General features: G+C 36.6%; 1 protein-coding gene across 1 annotated transcript in view; it reads left to right on the top strand.

Moving 5' to 3' along the window:
• The window catches only part of RYR2 (ryanodine receptor 2), a 352,195-nt gene that overhangs the window by 75,842 nt on the left and 257,827 nt on the right, over positions 1-18,526 (top strand). Inside the window, exons 9-12 of the mRNA XM_067294572.1 lie at positions 2,609-2,708; positions 6,176-6,272; positions 14,774-14,848; positions 18,070-18,226. Coding sequence (XP_067150673.1) covers positions 2,609-2,708; positions 6,176-6,272; positions 14,774-14,848; positions 18,070-18,226 — 429 coding nt within the window. The remainder of the gene's footprint in view (positions 1-2,608; positions 2,709-6,175; positions 6,273-14,773; positions 14,849-18,069; positions 18,227-18,526) is intronic.

Here is an 18,526-nt window from a genome sequence, read left to right as displayed (position 1 = left end):
ATGCCATTAGTGCAGACTTACCGAGTACTGAATTTAGAATACATCATCTAGTTATTGTAAATGTAACTGTGCTACTGCAAGCGCTGTGGAAGACTTCTTATGGAAATTACCTTCTGATTCCTAAGCTCTTCAGTGAGCTTGAATACACTGTGTTCTTCAGTGAAGACCAAGGAACAGTTAATTTTTTTTTTTTTTTTTTTTTTTTCAGAGCAGTATAGAGTTTATTAAATGAAGGTAGGTTCAGTTGGAAAATGTAATGTTAGGGGAAATTTCAGTCTTGGAGTTTATCCTTGAGAAGCTGCATCTAGACTGTAGTGTTTGCCTGTATTCATAAGATGCCATACTTTATTTTGAAAAGTGATTAGAAAGCTATGGCAGATTAAAAGCTGTTTTAGGAGTTTATCCTTATATTAGTAGAGGAGGCACATCTAGCAATGCATGTGCTTAAGATAGTACTTTTTCAGCTTAAGTAGTTTAGTATTTTCCATGCCTCAGCCAGAATTTCAGTAATATCAGGTCAACTGTATCCAGAACAGAGTTAGGAAGAAAGGCGCTTTTGACATTATTGAAAATATTCTTAGAATGTTTTGGGTGAGCCTGGACACCAGTGTGCAGAAAAGATAATATTTGGGTGAGACAAGAGGCTGAAGAACCTGCCTGTAAGTGTGACAGAAGATCCACGCCGGGGCAAGAATAGAGTGCAGGACTCCCAAACCCAACATATTTCTGCTTTGCAAGTGTTGTCACTGCAAAGCTGAAAGATGTGCTACACTTTACTGGGAGGTCCATGTAGAAGATAGCAACCTGCTACTTCTGCCGGGTACTCTGTTACATGCACAGCAAAGATCTGTGTAGTAGTTGCAGAGGCTCTCAGAACCAGTGTTCATGTCCATATCATGGACTTTGCATTATGGAATTTTGGTTTCATTTTGTTTCATTTTGATAATTTTATTCTGCTGAAAGTACAAAACCAAGCAGATAAGCACCAAAAAATTACAGGCAGAGTGCAAATTGCTTTAAAACAGCATTAAGACTGCAAAATCAAGCACTGAAAAGTTATGAAATCCGAGGATTAAAATTGGCAACTATAATCTGGTTTTCTTCTGTACATGTGGTGTGCTTCTGTGATTATTCATTGACATGCTACTTCCTCTGCAGAGTCATTTTGTTGTTTGCTATGGATGGTGTTCGAGAGTTGAATTTAGGACTGCATAGTTTATGGGACTGTAGCTGTCAGGACCCTTGCCTTCATTTGTAAATTGAATGATGCAGCAGTCTAGGGAAGTGAAGGAAAGGAGATAATTGCAAAAATATACTCTATACTTCTGTTCTGTGGTGGTCATGTGTGATACTGAGTAATTAATTTAAACCACGCTTTTTAAAGATACGATCTGTTGACTTGACTTGAGACATCTGGGTTATAATCAGAGCTGCAACTGGAGTCAAAAGAAGTGAGAGAAATAATAGATGTTCTGAAAAGGGAAGTCAGCAATGTGTTTTTGTTCAGCCTTCTACTTATAAAATGGAACAGTAATTCAGTTGATATCACTGTGTGTTCTGAAGATAAGTTCATTAGCATGTATAAAGCACACAGATGCAAGAACTGCTCAGTTGATGGCAGCTCTAAATGACAGGGTTGTTATCCTTTTCTTCCTTTACCCATCCCGAATTACACGTTCTTCACAAGAAGTAATGGTCCTCCTTGGTTGTGCTGTTCAAGTCGCTAATTTTCCCTAACTGGAATCTGTGCAATGATCTTGGTTAGAGAAAACTGAACTATAAAAGTGAGGCCAAGAAGGCAGGAATGGGATTGGAGGTATGCTGGGGATTGTAATCTCTCAGCCTGGTCTACCATTGGTGACTAGTTTATATAATTGCACTAAGGGGAAAATAAAATGTGAAATGACTGTTCATTTCAGTTAGGGATATAAAAAAAGAAATTTGAGAAGAAAAAGCATCTTTGGCACTCACCAGAAAGAACAGATACATTGGCAGAAGATATACAATAATACAGTAAAAGAAGAGGACCCATTGAATTCTTAGGCAGGAAATGAGCTTTTCAGGGAAAGCTATTTTCAGGTTTGCTTGGATCATGCAAGCTTGGTGCAAGAATATATTTTTGGAAACTTCTTTATGTGCCTTACGGAGTGAATTACTTGATTAAATGTTATCTTTGATCTGTTGGCAGTTTTAGGAAGGCAGTGGCCCACAAGAAATATTTAAGTGGTGAGTTATACCTGAAATATATAGATTAATGTTATATCCCCCTATTCAAACTTAGTGGAAAATCCCGTTGCATATAGAAGGAAGTACACCAATATAAGACCCCTGCAGCATTTAATAATCAAGTCTTCAGAGAAGAATTACATTCTAAGACCCCCAACAGCTGACCATTTTGTGTCATTTATGTATGTTTCTTCAAGGCAAATATGCTATATTATTCTAGCTTTATCTCCCATGCCCCTTGATGACTTTGCGTTTGCTTATGCAGACAGTGGGAACAATTTATGTATGAAAGAACCAAGAGAATGTTTGATATTATTTCTGAATATGCTAATGAGATTTTTAATTAACCCCAGATAAAAGCCTCTCTCTCTTCTGGTTTTAGCATCTCTCTTATGGCAATGGGAGCTTACATGTTGATGCAGCCTTCCAGCAAACACTCTGGAGTGTAGCCCCAATCAGTTCAGGAAGTGAAGTTGCCCAAGGTAAGATGGACTCAACTTTAATTATTGAAAGATTGATTTTAAATGGAATACCTGAAAAATCCAACTATTCTGCCAAATGTTGCTGAAATATGGGAGTGGATTTCTCTTATTTGAATGTTTAATCAACTAAATAAATACTAAAATATTCTGAAAATGGAGAGGAAAAATTACGCTGAAAGGCATACTGATGGTTTTTACATCATAGTTTCTAAAGACTGAAAAGCTAATTCAAATCTCATTTTACTAAAGATATGTTAATACATTTTACTAAAGGTATGTTAATACTTATAACATTTTCTTGATATGGCTTGCAGTCCTGGTTTAAATTATTATCTCAGATTATTCTGATGTGTGCAGTCATGGTTACATGCTCCTGTGACTCACTGAGTAAAAAATGCTGTTTGGTATGTTGAAAAAATTCTGGTGCTTTAAGCAACCCTCAATATTTGGAAACTGAATGTAAGACTGAATGTCTTTTTGCATCAGCCCATTACTTCTTGGATAGCCTTGAAATTTGGCCAATAATGAATCTTTAAAAAACTGCGATAATCTTAAAAAAAAAAAAAAAAAAAAAAAAAAAAAAAAGCTGACAGAGCTGCTTGGATAAATTCCCCAAATTCCCTCAGTATTTGAGCTGAATGGAAATTTCTGAGCATTTACAGTTGAAGACTGCTGTGGCCTGGCAAGATGGGCCCTGGATGTGAGTGGACAGCCTTTCTCTGCTCTGCTTTCAGGCATAGGCCCACTGGTGGCCTGCTGGACAGGAGGGAGAAGGGGAAGGTCGAGCACCAGAATACAGAAGGCTTGGTGCCAAACTTGGTAGCTTGGGTGAACATTAAATTGGCACAATGTGTCCAAGAAAGTAAAGACAAGAACTCAGTACAGGGGCAGAGAGAAAAAATTAAGAATGTGAATTGAGGTAGGACTGGGGAAGGGGAGAACTGGGAGTAACTAACGATGCCAAAGGTTGGGAGCTGGTGTGAGAACCTCCATGGTGACTTGGGGCAAGTAATATGGGAATATGGTCTGCTTGCAAGTGGATGGAGGGAGTAGTGGGGTTGTTCTCAGAGTCGAGGAAAGAAGAGCGGGATGGGAGCGATGGAAGTAGGGAACTGGGGTAGGAGTGTTGCTGCCGAACACAGAGTGGAGAAAACCTTTGAGGTCTTCTCCTCCTCTCCAGGCTGTTGCTTGTTTCTAAAAACTCCATATTCCATTCTCCTTGTCCTCCTGCTGCTGGCAGTGCTGGTGTGCCATTCATGTTAATAAGCCTAGTGCAGGTTATTAGCTGAGGCTCATGTTTGTGCTATGCCGCATCTCTCCAGCTGGCGATCCTCCCTAATGAGGCATGCCTGGCTGGATGGGAAGCACAAGTCCACACTGATAGAATATAGTGATGTGTTATCCATTCTTACCACAGAAGATCATGTGAAAATAATATAATATGATTTTAGCAGTGGTGCATTTCTCTACCATAGGATTTGCTTGTACTTTGTTGTTACAGTTTTCCATTTTTGCTTTTCTCAGGTATAGACATTTAACTAATTTATCTTTCTGAGCAGTATCTTTCCTAGAGAAGATCAGCTGGATGGTGTCAGAAACAATTAGAGAAAAGACTCTATTTCAGCATATGCGGCAAATGCTACTGTAATCAAAGCTGTCTCATTGTGAAGGGAGAGTGATTCTGACACCTGGGCAATCGTGTGTGACCTATATGCCTCAGGAAGACTGTAACCAAACTGAAGATAAATTATCTCTAAATGGAGGAAGAGGAATATAAAGCTAAATTTAAATTTGTTAATATCTGCAAAATGATTGAGGTCTTCATATGCAAAGTACCAGTGTATAGGAACACCTAACACTAGAATGCCTACTCTTAATCAAAACTTTCCATTAGAAGTATAGTAATAAGAGTTTTCAGCCTTATGTCCGTGGAAAGAAAAAGGGATTTGTCTTTGCAGAACTCTTGAAACACGTCAGTTAAATGAAGTGACTTCAAAATGAAAATAATGGATAAATAATCCATAAAATGAGCTGGGGTATTGAAGGTAGTTTGTTAAAACAAAATGATTGTTTTTTGTATGCATTTTTGCAAAATTTGCTTACGTAGAAGTCAATTTAGTGTTTTAGTCAAAATGGAGCTTGAGGGCCAGGACAAGTAATTCTGCTAATTCTGTACTCCAGATTTATACTGACATGGCTCCATATATAAACTAAGATATGTTAACTAAAATGCCGCCCTGCATCAAAATCAAGAATTTAAAGGTGAAAAATTCAAGTCTAAAATTAGCCACATAAGTATTTATCTGATATGATTTCAAAGGTTTGAAAAAAGTTTTTCCTGAATATACAGTAGCATCAAAATAAAACCCATGAAATGTGTATAGTCTGAATGTTGGGTCTTCAGCACCAGCTCTCTCTCTCCAGGTCTGCTCTTATTGCGCAGCAGTACTTGCTAATATGGACATAGCTTCAGACTACTATTCTAACAATACTTCAAAAAAAGGATTTTGATATAATAAAACCTATACCTTTTACTATATAAACCCAAGGAATTATGTTTTCACATCCTGCTCAAATAAGGAATTTGATATTAACTGATTCTAGCAAGAAGGAAGGAGTTTAGGAATTACCTTTGTGTACTTTAAACACTTGTTCAGTTTGTCAGATTAAAAAAATACCATTGAATTGCACTGAAAATCTACCAGGTGTTAGTACTCTTAAATTACTAGATTATAAAGCAATATAGGTAGGAAAACATAAAATTCAGCTTCTTTTTAATATCACCTCTCTGTTCCAAAGAGGCTGATGCGAAATTGATGTTGATATTTTTACTGATTAGAAAGGTAGACTTATTTTCAACTTCCATCTGCAGTGTCCTGGTTCCCAAATATTGTGAAGCTATGGGTATGTTCTGTCCCTTTGTGGACGTGGATTTTATTTGTACATAAACTGGAATCCTTAACTTCTAAAAAAACAAAACCGAGTGGGTGAGACGGAAGAGAAATAAGAAGCGTCTCCCACTTTACCTGTTGTAACTTGGGAGGCAAGTACTTGCTTCCTGGTTTCAGCTGGATCAGTCTTTTTCTGAGTTGCACGAACTCTGCAATCCCACCTGGTTCCAGTGAAATGTCCATCCTGTATCCTCTGCAGACTGGCTGAAGATGTGCTTCCTGCTCTGCTCAGCAGCATGTTTTCTGTGGCTCTTTCTCTTTTTCCCCCCTTTCCTAGTTGTTGACTTGAAGCTTGTCTTGGCCCTTGGCCATAGTCAGCTGGCTCCCCGGGGAAAGAGCCATGTCCCCCTTCCTCTCTGGACTCCCACCTGACACAGTGGCTCTCTTTTTATAGGAACATAAAGCACCAACAAAAAACAATTAAATAAAACAGATACTTTTTATTACGGTTTGAACCGTAGTTTTGCGTGTTGCTATGTTCAGACAAATACACTTGATTTTCTCCCTTCTTTCAAGGCTATCTGATAGGAGGAGATGTTCTGAGGTTATTGCATGGCCACATGGACGAATGCTTGACAGTCCCTTCTGGCGAACACGGAGAAGAACAAAGAAGGTAGGTTTTCTGGCTTAGAATAGAGTAATAATGAATTTTACAGAATCAGTGTTGAATGTCACTGGTAGCACAAATTTTTGAAGGATATCGTGATGAGCTCTCTCTCTCATAACACCAAGTGTTGCTGAGATCAGTTTTGGACATGAGGCTCTTCTGCACTTTCCTTTTGGTATTGTTTCAGTCTGCTTTCACTTACAGCTGTAAAAGTACTTATTGGAAGTGGACTTGGGACAGCAACATGAGACAAAATTCAATGAGTTGTTGGGGGACACCGAACAAAATTGAACTGAACCTTTTTTTTTTCCTTCTTCTTCTTTTCTTAGCTTAAAATCAAATCTAGAAGAATAAGCACCTGCAGCCTTTTCATCTGTTATGCTAACAGTTGAGTGGTTGTGATGGCACACACAAAATGGCAGGTTAACCCTATTATTGTGGTTATGATTTTATTACAACAGATTATTTATAATATTTACTGTTTGCTTTTGTTCTTGATGATTTATTACTTTTGTGCTTTTATTGTTATACATCTTATTGTGATTTTTGATAAATATTGTCATCTTTACTGACTTAAAAACACTGAAGGAAAAGTATCAGTTTCTTTACTGCTGTTTTTTCTGTTATCATACGTAATGCCTCAGGAGATGGTATGTTAAGATTATCGCTGAGTCTCTCAAGGCTACTAATCTGGGTTATTAATCTGAGGTGTACCTCACGTAGGAGTCTAGGACTAAATTTATGGTTATTTTCATGATTGAAGGAATTCCAGAATGGAAGTAGAAAAATGATGACAGCTCAGGATGTGTCTTTTCCCTCTCAGTTAACTAATAAATCCAAAATGGTGATGACTGGCACTGAAAGCAGCATGTCTCAGTGGAGCCATTACACGGGTGAATCAAATATAAAATAAAATCAAAGTCCTGTTCGCTTGCTCTAATAAAATATACCCCAAGCCTTTTTTTCAGTAAGGCTTTAATGGAAGTGTCAGATTTATTCCTACCTTCAGCTTGAAAATGGTTACATGATAATGTTGATTTTGGAATACTTTGTTTATTTTGGCATATGGATGTCTGAATTTCCATGACAAAGAAAGTGCTGTTGATTTCCATGTTGAATTTTCACAGGTTGCAAATAGAAATATATTTTCATTCTATGCCTTTTAAAGATAGAGAGCACTCCTAAAATATATAGATAGTAAAATTCTTCTATAAATTTGTAAATGCTAATGAAAGAAACTTCAGCCCTTTCACTTGAAAGGGTTTTTTTGTACAGCTGCTATCACTTCCTGACTCTTTCTCATTTCTTGTCTAGGGAAGAATTCTTAAACAGAGAAGATATTTCAAAATGCAGAAGACTTAAAATGTGATCAGTTCATGTTTTAATTTTAGTTACTACATAATAGACTCATTAGGTCTTGAAATTTATTGCTGCTATTACTATCCTCACCCTTGAAAGTGACACTGAGAATAAGACAATAATTAAATAGAATTCTACTAGTGTTTTCTCATATTTCATTTTAAATCCTGCAAAATTCCCATTAAATGCAGTGTAATTGCAGAACCGTAGGATGATCAAGCACTTCATTAATGAACCTTAACATTTAAGAACACATTAAAAATCTATCCCTTTACAGCAACATAACATTATATAGAAAATGCAATAAAGGAGTGTTAAGTTGCCAGGTAAGAAGAAAATTCATTGATCTGCATGTGTATTCACATGAGACATCTTCATACCATATCACAAAGGGCAGTAAAGAACAGGACTTTCCCACCACTTTCCCCCTGTTTTGAACATGATCAATTTGTTAACTGCTTTGAATACTTTTTTTGGAGAATTGTATATAATTATCTGGCAGAAGATATAAATCACTGTTTGTATTAAAGGTAGCTTGAAATGGTATTTGCTTTCAGTTAAGCATCTTTTCCTGTTGGCACTGTGACACTTTAATTTCTTATCCTCCTTTGCTAAGTATAGCTTTGAGTCTTCCTTTGTGCATCTGTAACATCAAGGGAATGAACACAATTTTTGCATTTATTTTGGCAGTTGATATTTAGAGGAGGTGCTGAAGTGCTTCTGTGAAATTGCTTACTATTGTTTCTTACTTCGATTAAAAACCATGCAAGATTATGCTCACACAAAATTCAGGCTATGCAACAAAGATTTTAAAAGTCATGTTATATGTCCGCTGGTGTTTTCTGGACAGTATTGACTCAGTCAACATTTGCCCCTTTTTAACATTCAATTAAATAGGAATCATTTTACAGTTTTCAATTTGTTGTAGAATATGTATTATTTTTATTTTCCTTTAAAAATGTTATCTAGTTATTAATACAGTACTTTACATTACTATAGAGACTGGATTGTTTTGCATTTGTTTTTTTCCTTAAAAGCCCCCCAAAAACTGACAGAAACCCCTGAAATAGGAGTGTATAACTGAAATTACTTTTTTTTTTAAATTGGATTATGATGTTTGCTCTTTATCGTTCATATTCTTTTACAGCTTAAAGTCCACACAGGAGTAGAACTGTGAGTATTTACAGTTCACAGTGTAGGGTGGGGCTATTGCAAATAATTTGCGTTTTGATTTGCAGTGTATATGTTAAAGCGATGACTGCTGTGGAATTTGGATCCTTCCAGAAATATATTGTTACAGAAAGAAATTACCTGTGAGAGAGAACATAGCACTCCTGGCTTTTCCAAAGTACTGCTGGAGGTGGAATAGACTGCAGTGTGTCAAAAGGCCAAAACATCCAGTAAGAAGAGGCCTTCGTGCAGGAGTGTATAGGAGTAGCCTAATTTCCAGGGGCAGTTCTGTCATTCCTGCCTTTGACAGTTTCTTTGGGTTCAGGATACTATATTAAGGAAACGTTAAGGAAAAGTGCCAAGACAAGGTTGCTAGAGCTGTGTCTGGTTAGGAGTTTGTAAATCATATTGAATGATTGTATTGTTTACAAATTATATTACAAATATATTTAGAAATTATATTATTTTGTACTAGTCTCAGAAATGGATAAAAAGAGTTTAGAGTGATGAAAATCATAAGCTGCCTAGCTTAGCCACTCCCAGCTCTTTTCCCCTGGTTCTGGAAACCATGCTGTTCTCCTTAAAATGTGAGCAGATACTCTTAGATATGGCATTACTAACTAGTGGGGTCTATTATATCCAGGGAAGACAGGAATCTGACATGTGAAAATGATTGTTTATGACTGAAGCATGAGCTCAGAAAGTTTTCACCCAGGGGAAATCATTAAAAAAAACCCAAAACCCTGAACAGGGGTTCAGTGAGCCACTGAGCCTGAACAGTAATAACTATAATTTTATAAATAAATTTGAAAAATCCATAGAGTACTTTACTGGCTTCTCATATAATTGGCTTTCAAATTAAAAACAGAACAGCTTTGCCTGTAATTGAAGTGAACGGAACAATTTCTTTAAAGAGAATACAAAAACTCTACACAGCAGATTAGGACAGAACAAGTAAATAAATTGCTTTATAGCACTAGCATTTACAGAGTATTTTGGATACCTTAATTTAAAATAGATTTGAAGTAGATCACTGAGATTACTCTTTGAGTTTTGTACAGGGTTTCCTAGAAAATATAGGACATGTTCACTGTAAGAATGAATTCAGAGCCTGGTATTTATTTTTATTATGGCCAAATCTTCCCTAGCTTGTAGTAAGTACGGTATGTCGTGTAATCACCCTTTCCTCCTAGATAATGCTTTGTGGCAAGGCATGTGGTTTGAAAGCAAACAGTAAGATTCGCTGTGGTTCCTGCTTCTTCTAGTTTCTCTGGAGGCATTTTATCTGCTCTTGATCTGTGTAGACAGAATAACTCTGACTTAAAAAATATGCTTCCTTCTGGTGACCCCAATCCAATTCTTGAAATAAGAACTGTAACTTGAGCCTTGATGTCTTTTTTGGATTTATTCATTTATGTATAATCCAGGTACTATATTTTTATGCTGTTATGTTAATCAACCCCCCCATCAAAACAATAAATTAAATATATTTTCAAAACAAGTCAAAAGTTTAGATAAGACCTTCATATTTATGACATCCTGATTCATTCCCAGTTACTGAAGTTTACTCCATTTCTTTGCTGTGGAATTTACAGGTTTTTGAACGAAGAAAACCTCAACAGCCACAAAATGCTATTTTCAATTACCCCATTTAACGCCCTGTATTAGTCGGTGGATTTCATTGATCTGATTGCCTGCTCTTTGCTCAACAATGCTACGATAAGAATATGAATTCGATAATGATTCTTGCAGAGTTTTGGTATGCAGTAGTCTATTTTAACCTGTGTAATTAATTCAGTATTGTAAGTGGAGATGATAGAACCAGATATCTAGCTTTCTTTTTGAGGTTTACAGTTGCTTTGCATCCACATGGTATCTCGCAAGGCTAAAGCAGGAGCGTGCTAGGAATAAGCGAGAGCATGGTTAATTCTCAGTAGTGCCTGCTTTCTTGTCCTAGTAACGCTTCTCTGCTTGTGCACAGAGGGCCCTGCGCCGTTAATACTAGTAGAAAGTGAGGCACTGGGGGAAGGTTGCACCATCCTTAGTGCTGTACTTACAGCATGGGACCTGTAATACAAATTAGTTGGCAGGTTCCAGCTCTAGTGACTTTATAATAAGTGGAATTAAATGGATTAAGGACACAGTCAGGAAGAACTTGGTGTTTTAAACTTGAACTTCAAGTCATAGGTCAGATAAAGTAACTTCATTACACCAATTAATTCACTAGATCAGGTTTTATAGTAAAGATGAACTGAAAATTCTCAGTGGTTCTGAATTTCTTATAGATATTCTCCTTTGAAATAAAAGTGACCAGTATTCTGGATCTGTAAGTGTAGAAAACACAATGAAAATATTTTTGAAAATGTGAGCAATTGGTGTTCTGATCATGGCTCAGAAGGTAAAGGCTATGCTGAACTTTCTAGGTGAAGAGGAGGGCTCTTTGTAGCTCTTGTTGATATCTTTGGTTTTTTTGCTGTTCGTTATTCTTTCTTCATGAATTTACATTATTTGCAATTTCATAATAAGTTTCTGTAAATTGCAGGTTTTCTCTGCTGTTTGGCAAGCAATGCTCATTTTTTCCTGCACTTTGTAATTTGACATTTTATTTTTTCCATCTTATCAGTGTGAATCTGTAGTAACACCCTTGATAGGCAGAAAGAATTGTTGTAGGTTATTCACATGTCGTTAAAAGCCCTGTTTTGTCTGACTTAGTAATATCAATATCTTTTAAAGATTACCAGTGTCTGTTTCAGGAAGGATTAAAATGTTATGAACCGTGGTTCTTTCTGGGCACTGAACTGTTGTCAATACTATATAAAAAGAAATGAGCCATAGCCTATGGAGTAATTTTTCATACAGAACAAATACTAAGGATGATCAGTTGAGCAATTTCAGAGCAGTTTACTACCTGCATTTCAATGAAAGGAGTTAAAAATGAACTTTTGATTTCTTAGACAAAATAAAAAGGCGTATGACAAGATATGAATTTACTCAGTCCCTCTGGGGTGATGGTTAGTATACATGCTGCTGTCTTATGGTAAGAGCATCGTGACTTGCCCTTCACTACAGAAGAGATGAAATAACTTTAATTTGAAGCTTCCTTTTCTTTACCACATTGTCCATAGAGAAGAGAAAGTCTAGCTAAAGGCCCCACAGCTTAGGCCCTGTACTAGCACCTGCCTGGTTTTTGTAGTATGTATCTTCTGTCCTGTCCTTCCAAAATCTTGCTGCTCCATCCTTGGCCCCAAACTCTGGGCTTCTGCTTTTGCTTCCTAGCCGGTCATCCTGTCACTGTTTTTCCTGAGGCTTTGCTACTCCCTGGCTGACTATTATCCCTAAAGTGCTGTCGCTGTTTTTTGCCTTTGCTCCCTCTGCTGCTGTCATATCCACTCATAGGGAAATAAGAGAGAGAATCCCAGGATCCTTTTTGTTTTCCTTTGGCAAAAAAATAGCACATTTGTGTTTAGGATTTCTTCCTTTCTGTCTCTTTCCCAAACTTTTCTCTTACATGATCAAGGACTGGTGACTCCTCTTTGAAGGAACAGAGAGATGAAATAGGGGATGTACAGTAACATAAAAGAAAGCAACTTAGCACATGAGAAACCATTCTTTTAAGTTCACAATGGGAATGTTTTTAAACATTTAAAATTACACTGGTTCTACTGCTACATATTATCCAAAGCTAGCCTCAGAAGAGTACTCAGACTGAGGAACAAGTGACAGCTTCCAGGTTTCCAATGTGAAAAAGAATTTTATTCCTGGAAGGTGACAAGGTACCAATTTAAAAATGAAACATTCTGTTTAATTTAAGCCTTTGCTTCCACCTGATTTGTCACATACTTTTAATGACTCGAGAACTGCTTAATAAAACTGTAAAATTTTGTATTATATGAATGCAAGAATTCCAAATGCATTTGTCAGCTGGCTTCATATTGAAATAAGCCAGGGTGTAATCAGAATGTTTTGACTTAAAAAATGTGTGATATCTAATCTGTTATTGTTTAGGTGTTACAACAGCAACCCAATCTGTTAGTTGCAGAACAAGAATTTAAACAAATGTCTGAATAGAAGAGGGAGTGGGTGAATAGAGCAGTAGCTGAATACAAGATAAATTATCATTTGCATTTCACTGTACTAATGAAGGTTAATTTCAACAAAAAATAAGATTTAACTTGAATTTTGATCTGTGAGAGAAAATACAAAAGGGTTACTAATGCTCGTCAGCTGCTCCTAGTGCTGTAAGCCATTGCAGCAAATGACTCAGATAATAAGTGGAGAAAATACAAGGTTTAAAGTCAAGGATTACAAGAACAAGAGGAGAATTTCATACACATTTATAACTTCTTTTTTGGTAGGTGAAGCACATGTCAGTGATTCTATTTATGTATGGGTCTTTAATATTCAGGGTGACTGATTCTGTAAATGTAGTGAGGAGTGATTATTTTGTATTTTGAATATTTTTCCCATATAGTTTAAGTCTTCATTCATTTGCAATGTCTGGGAGTGTTTTTTTGTTTGTTCAGTGTTTTAGCTTAGCTTTTGCCATACCTTAATGCTTTACCATTTCCTTTCTTCTCTTTATTTTTACCCAGCATTAATACTTTCTAGTGTCTTCCAAAATGAGTTTTAGCACGTTTATAGTTTTATGTATTATTATCAATATTGAGAAGTACAGTTTAACTCACTTTTTCTTTTGGGTTTGAACCATTTATTTCAATGTGCAGTTTTATTCCATGCTAAGCATCAGTTCCTCTGGATTATATGCACAGAAGGACTTTGGAAGCAAAACCCTAATAGGTTCCTACATAGGCACCTGACTCCAAAATTCTGGTCCTCAAAAAATTGCTTATACCTAACAATGGGAACTGCCTGTAATTTCAGTAATAATGATCCCTAAAGCTATGCCTCTGGGTAGGTCTAGAAGTGCTTAATCTTGACTGAAGATCACAGCATTTACTTCATCCGTAAGCTCTTCTAGGATCCATAAACTCTGCCATCCTCTGGCAGCATTCCCTGAAGCGCTCCTCTGATAAGCGTAGCGACAGCACTCCTTTGCAGAAGTGACTCTTTTCTTCATTTTCCCGAACACGAGGCCTAGGCTATTAAAATCTGGAAGTGGCTTAAGGCTGGAGGTAGGCGCACTGCAGTCCAAAGAAAAAGGCTCCCTAAATCTAGGGGAGTGGCAGTGCTTAGTACTCCTCGTGCTCCTCTGTGTGTGCTTGGGAAAGAGTCTCATTCAGGGCTTTGGCCATGTCTCTAAGCCATTTTGTGGCTCTGAATGGATCTAATGTATATTGCATATCAATGTTTAGAATAATGGAAAAAATCAGTTTTTGAGACTTGGTTGTTTTTTAAAAGCACTCAGATTTCTGGATATATGCAAGGAACAAGAAGGGGTGATTGCATATTGAAATTTGGAAGTAGGAAAGTGTTTACATCTGAGATGTCTGAAAACTATGTCAGCGTGGTTTGTGAAACCTTTGGTGCTATGATAAGGTAATAAAATACAATGACAAATAGGTGAATGTTCATAATTCAGTGTAGTAAATTGGTCGAGTTATTTTTATAATGTAAGCTCTGAGAAAACACTACCTTTGTTGTGGGTGGGATGCAGTGATCACAAATCCTTATGCTCATTTGATGTCTATTTACTGTTAGAACCTAGTAATACTGTAATCATCAGTTTTTTTCCCCCCTCCTTGAATCTTTGTCCTTAAAAGCAGTACAAGAAAGATACCTAAGTGAAAAATGTCACATTGCAACAATAGATGCAAAAGGCAATTAAAATAAAATTTCAGTAGTTAGATCTGAAGGTTTAATTGAAAAGAGCAGGTATTGAATATGATAACCATAGGAATCTGACAGTTACAGTAACTGTTTTGGCTCTTTTCAAATGAGAAATGCAGTTAAACAAATATGAGCAATCCTTACTTATGACAGAGCTGAACATATAGTGTGTGCCTTTGCTTGATTTTCAGAACTGTCCATTATGAAGGTGGTGCTGTATCCATTCACGCCCGTTCCCTTTGGCGACTAGAGACTCTAAGAGTTGCGTAAGTAAAATCTCTCTCGGCAAAAAGACATCAGTTTAGCTGGGGACTTTTGGTACAAAAACAGCGTTCCTGTAAAAACAGATTTGATAATACTAAATCTTCTGCAAAAAGCACTTTATGCCACTTTTAGGAAAAATTAAACAGCTCCCTTCCTGTAGAGAATGCGTGTTAATATTCTAATTTATGTGTGTGTGTCGATTTTTTTGAAGTTTCCTCAAGTTATTATAGCTATCAGTGAATTGACTGTTTACCTTTTTTACACACATCTGTGACATATTTAAGAGAAACAGTTCTGATTACAATAACTTACATGTGCAACCCTCTGACTTATTCAAGCGATCTGGATGTCTTGAAAGGTAAAAATTTACAGAAAGAATCTTACCTTGCAAGGGCACTGGCATGATAGCTAGAAATCATGCTGTGTTTGTGACTGTAATGATCAAGAACGCATTGTAAAATTTCAGTTAAATTTTATTGCAAATATGTGTTTGTCACAAAATTTCTAGTGACCAAAAGATGTTTGCTTTTAGACATTAAATGATGGCACCTGAAGTTACACTAGTGGTACTGTTCTCTTCATGTACATTTTATTTAATGGAATGATGTTAAATGTCATTGATAGGGCAGTGGGGAGGGGTTTTTTTTGCTTGGCCTAAAATTGGCCTTGAGAGTGCTTGAGTGACAGCAATGAAACTGTAGGTGGATCTCCGGCTCTCTCTTTTCCACATTGCACATACTTCCCTAATAAACAGTGGCACTGGAACAATGTGGGGATTTGAGAAATGACAGGTTTCTATTAAGACTAACTTATATCTCAGCTTGATAGGCACTGTAAGCACACTTTTGAAGTGTAAACTTTTGAACATATATGACTGAAGAAAACTGAGAGAACTGGCAAAACAACTAAGCAATGGCAATGGTAATCTTCCTTTCTAAGCAGCATGATTTGTTACCAGAAAAAAAAAAAAAGAATCCCAAGAATAACACTCTTTCTGTCAAGCCCTTCACCTCTCTATTCCTGTATGTTATTCTAATAGCTATATATATCCATTGCCAAATTGCAGATGCATTATTATTCATGCAAATATTGCGATTTATAATGTAGTATCTCCCTGCCTGAAGTACTCCATCAATTCTAGTCCTTCCCAAAAGACTTCAAGTACAATATTAATTCTTTCAATTTGATGTGATTCTGCAGGAATCAGTTTCTGAACTTTCCCTGCTAGTGGAGAACCCCCGAGACATATCCTTCCATGCAGATTGTCTAGGCAGTTTATGCGTGTGTTTGCCCTGCCTGCTGTGATGGCCTGCCATGCGATACCTGATACTTGTTGCTTAGGTGACATGGTCCTATGCACAAATTATAGAAAAGAATTTAAAGTAGTTAGCAATGGCCTTACAAGATACTTTCGGCTCAAAAAACTTTTGTTGTAAGGGTGTGTTTTGACCTTTTTCCTGTGCTGCAGGGTTGAACTAGGAGGATGGCTCAATTACACTACGCTTGTGTTTTCTGTTTCTTAGCATCCAAGTGAAGCAGGCTACTGGGGCCAACTGGAGTAGACTATAAATTGAATCAGACTAGAGGAAAGGCAAATCCTTGCATGGCCCATGATAAAAAAGGTGCAGGACTGATGTATTTTGCTAGACCCAGCAATATAATACCTGAGATTCATGACATGACGTTTTAGTTGAATAACAGAAGAATTTATGCTAGAACACCAATGATTTAGATGTGTCTTTGTGGAGTGTACTGACGTCACTGTGTAGAAGACATAATGGAAAAAAGAAATGCATTGCTAAGATGTAAAGCTTCCATATTTCCTTCCTCTGATGAGTTGCCCCCCTGTAACAAAAGAAAATAGTTAAGGGGGAAAAAAACCTTCATGCCTTTGGCCTGTTTAAAAAAAAACAATAACTAAAAAGCTTTAGATGTTTAATTAGTGAAGTGTAACAAATCTTGCTACAAAAGAGAAGACAGGTATTGCTCTTGCATTTTAAAAGCATCTTTCAAATTGTTTTTGCATACTTTGCATACAGTATGGCTAACACTTAAGAAGAAATGCTTAAACAAATGAATATTTGTATTGCACAGGCAAGTTCTTCAATCTGCTACACATATTTGGGAAAATGAAAATGATTTAAACCTGTATAAGATGTTCATTTAAGTCATTTTCCGACTTATATATGAATATATATGAAGCATAAGGGTAAAAGGATTTTGTTTTAAAAGTTTTTTTGCCTGGAATTATTTTAAATGCAAGTGAAAAGATGCACTAATAAAAAATTCTGATGTGGGAATGAGTTTATAATCAGGTTCAGTTGAAAGGGATATGTTTGCATATTTCATTGATAATATTTGAACAGGTATTGATAATTTGGGCTATTTCATGCCACAGTAGGAGTGGAGAATCATTATTATTAGTATTTGTGGAAGCACCTCAGAACCTCAGCAATATGTCCTAATCCCCATTATACTGGGCATTTTGGAAACACAGAATAAAAATAGAGTGTGTACATATTTCTGAAGTGCAAACTTTTGAAGACTTATTACTAAAGAAAGTTTTGTGAAGAACCAGCAAAACTCTCAGGCATGGCAGTTTTCCAATCTAAGGAAAATTCGAGAACCCTTCTGGGAGAGCTATGTGTAACACACCCTTCTTAGTCATCTCTACACAGGAGTTAATCAGGAAGGTCAGAAGAACTGACTTTTCCAGAGCTCAGCTTGAGGCAAGAAGTGAAAAACCTATGGTTTCTATATTTTGGCTTGAGGAGCTCTTAAGAAGATTAGATGGGAAATTTTTGCCTTTTTTCCTTCAGTTCCTCCCCTAGAATATGAAGAATCTGCCTAATTGTTTTTAAAATTCATATTTTGAATCATCCATCTAAAATGTGCTGACTGCTAAAAGAAGAGTGCTCTGGGAGAGTAAGGGAGCCTGGCAGCTGGTAGATGAAATGTTGGAGAGGGAACTGGCTGGAACCATGGTGGCCTGTGTAAAGGAAAAGGTTTAGATTATTTGTTTCTTTTGGAGTGATTTTATATGAAATAACCACACTGTAGTCATTTTCCTGGTGATAATCGGAAGTTTAGAATTTAACAATAGATGGAAACTATTCCAATTAGTTGGTAATATAATGTTCTTTTCAATATTTTTGCTAATAGTTAAATTTCAGATTTGTTCAGATTCAGATTTGTTAAAGATTTTTCCTGTGAACTTTCTTAGGTGGAGTGGCAGCCACATTAGATGGGGACAGCCATTCAGACTAAGACATATAACGACAGGGAGATATTTAAGCCTCCTGGATGACAAGAGTCTTCTTCTTACAGACAAAGAGAAAGCAGATGTAAAATCTACAGCATTCTGTTTTCGGTCTTCCAAGGTATGGAATCAGTGCAGCATTAATGTAACTAATAATACTTGCCTTCTCTTTAATAAGCAAGATTTAGAGATTTCCTTTTGTATTAATTATCAGAGCCTTTCTACCTTTTTGCTGATTAAAAAAAAGAATTCAGTATAATTAATATGTAGAAAGCTTGTTTTATTATATTTGCATTGGGGGGTGTTGCCTGGCTGGTTGTTTTTTACTGCTTTTCCATTTTTGAACAGTCTCCTGGTTTCTTATTTATTTTTCTGATGAACTTTACTAGTACTTCACTGCTTTATCTGTGTTGGCTGAGAT

This window comes from Apteryx mantelli, chromosome 3 (genome assembly GCF_036417845.1).
Source record: "Apteryx mantelli isolate bAptMan1 chromosome 3, bAptMan1.hap1, whole genome shotgun sequence".
Lineage (NCBI taxonomy): Eukaryota > Metazoa > Chordata > Aves > Apterygiformes > Apterygidae > Apteryx > Apteryx mantelli.
The sequence above is the reverse complement of the archived record's forward strand: the minus strand, read 5'-3'. Positions and strand labels throughout refer to the sequence as shown.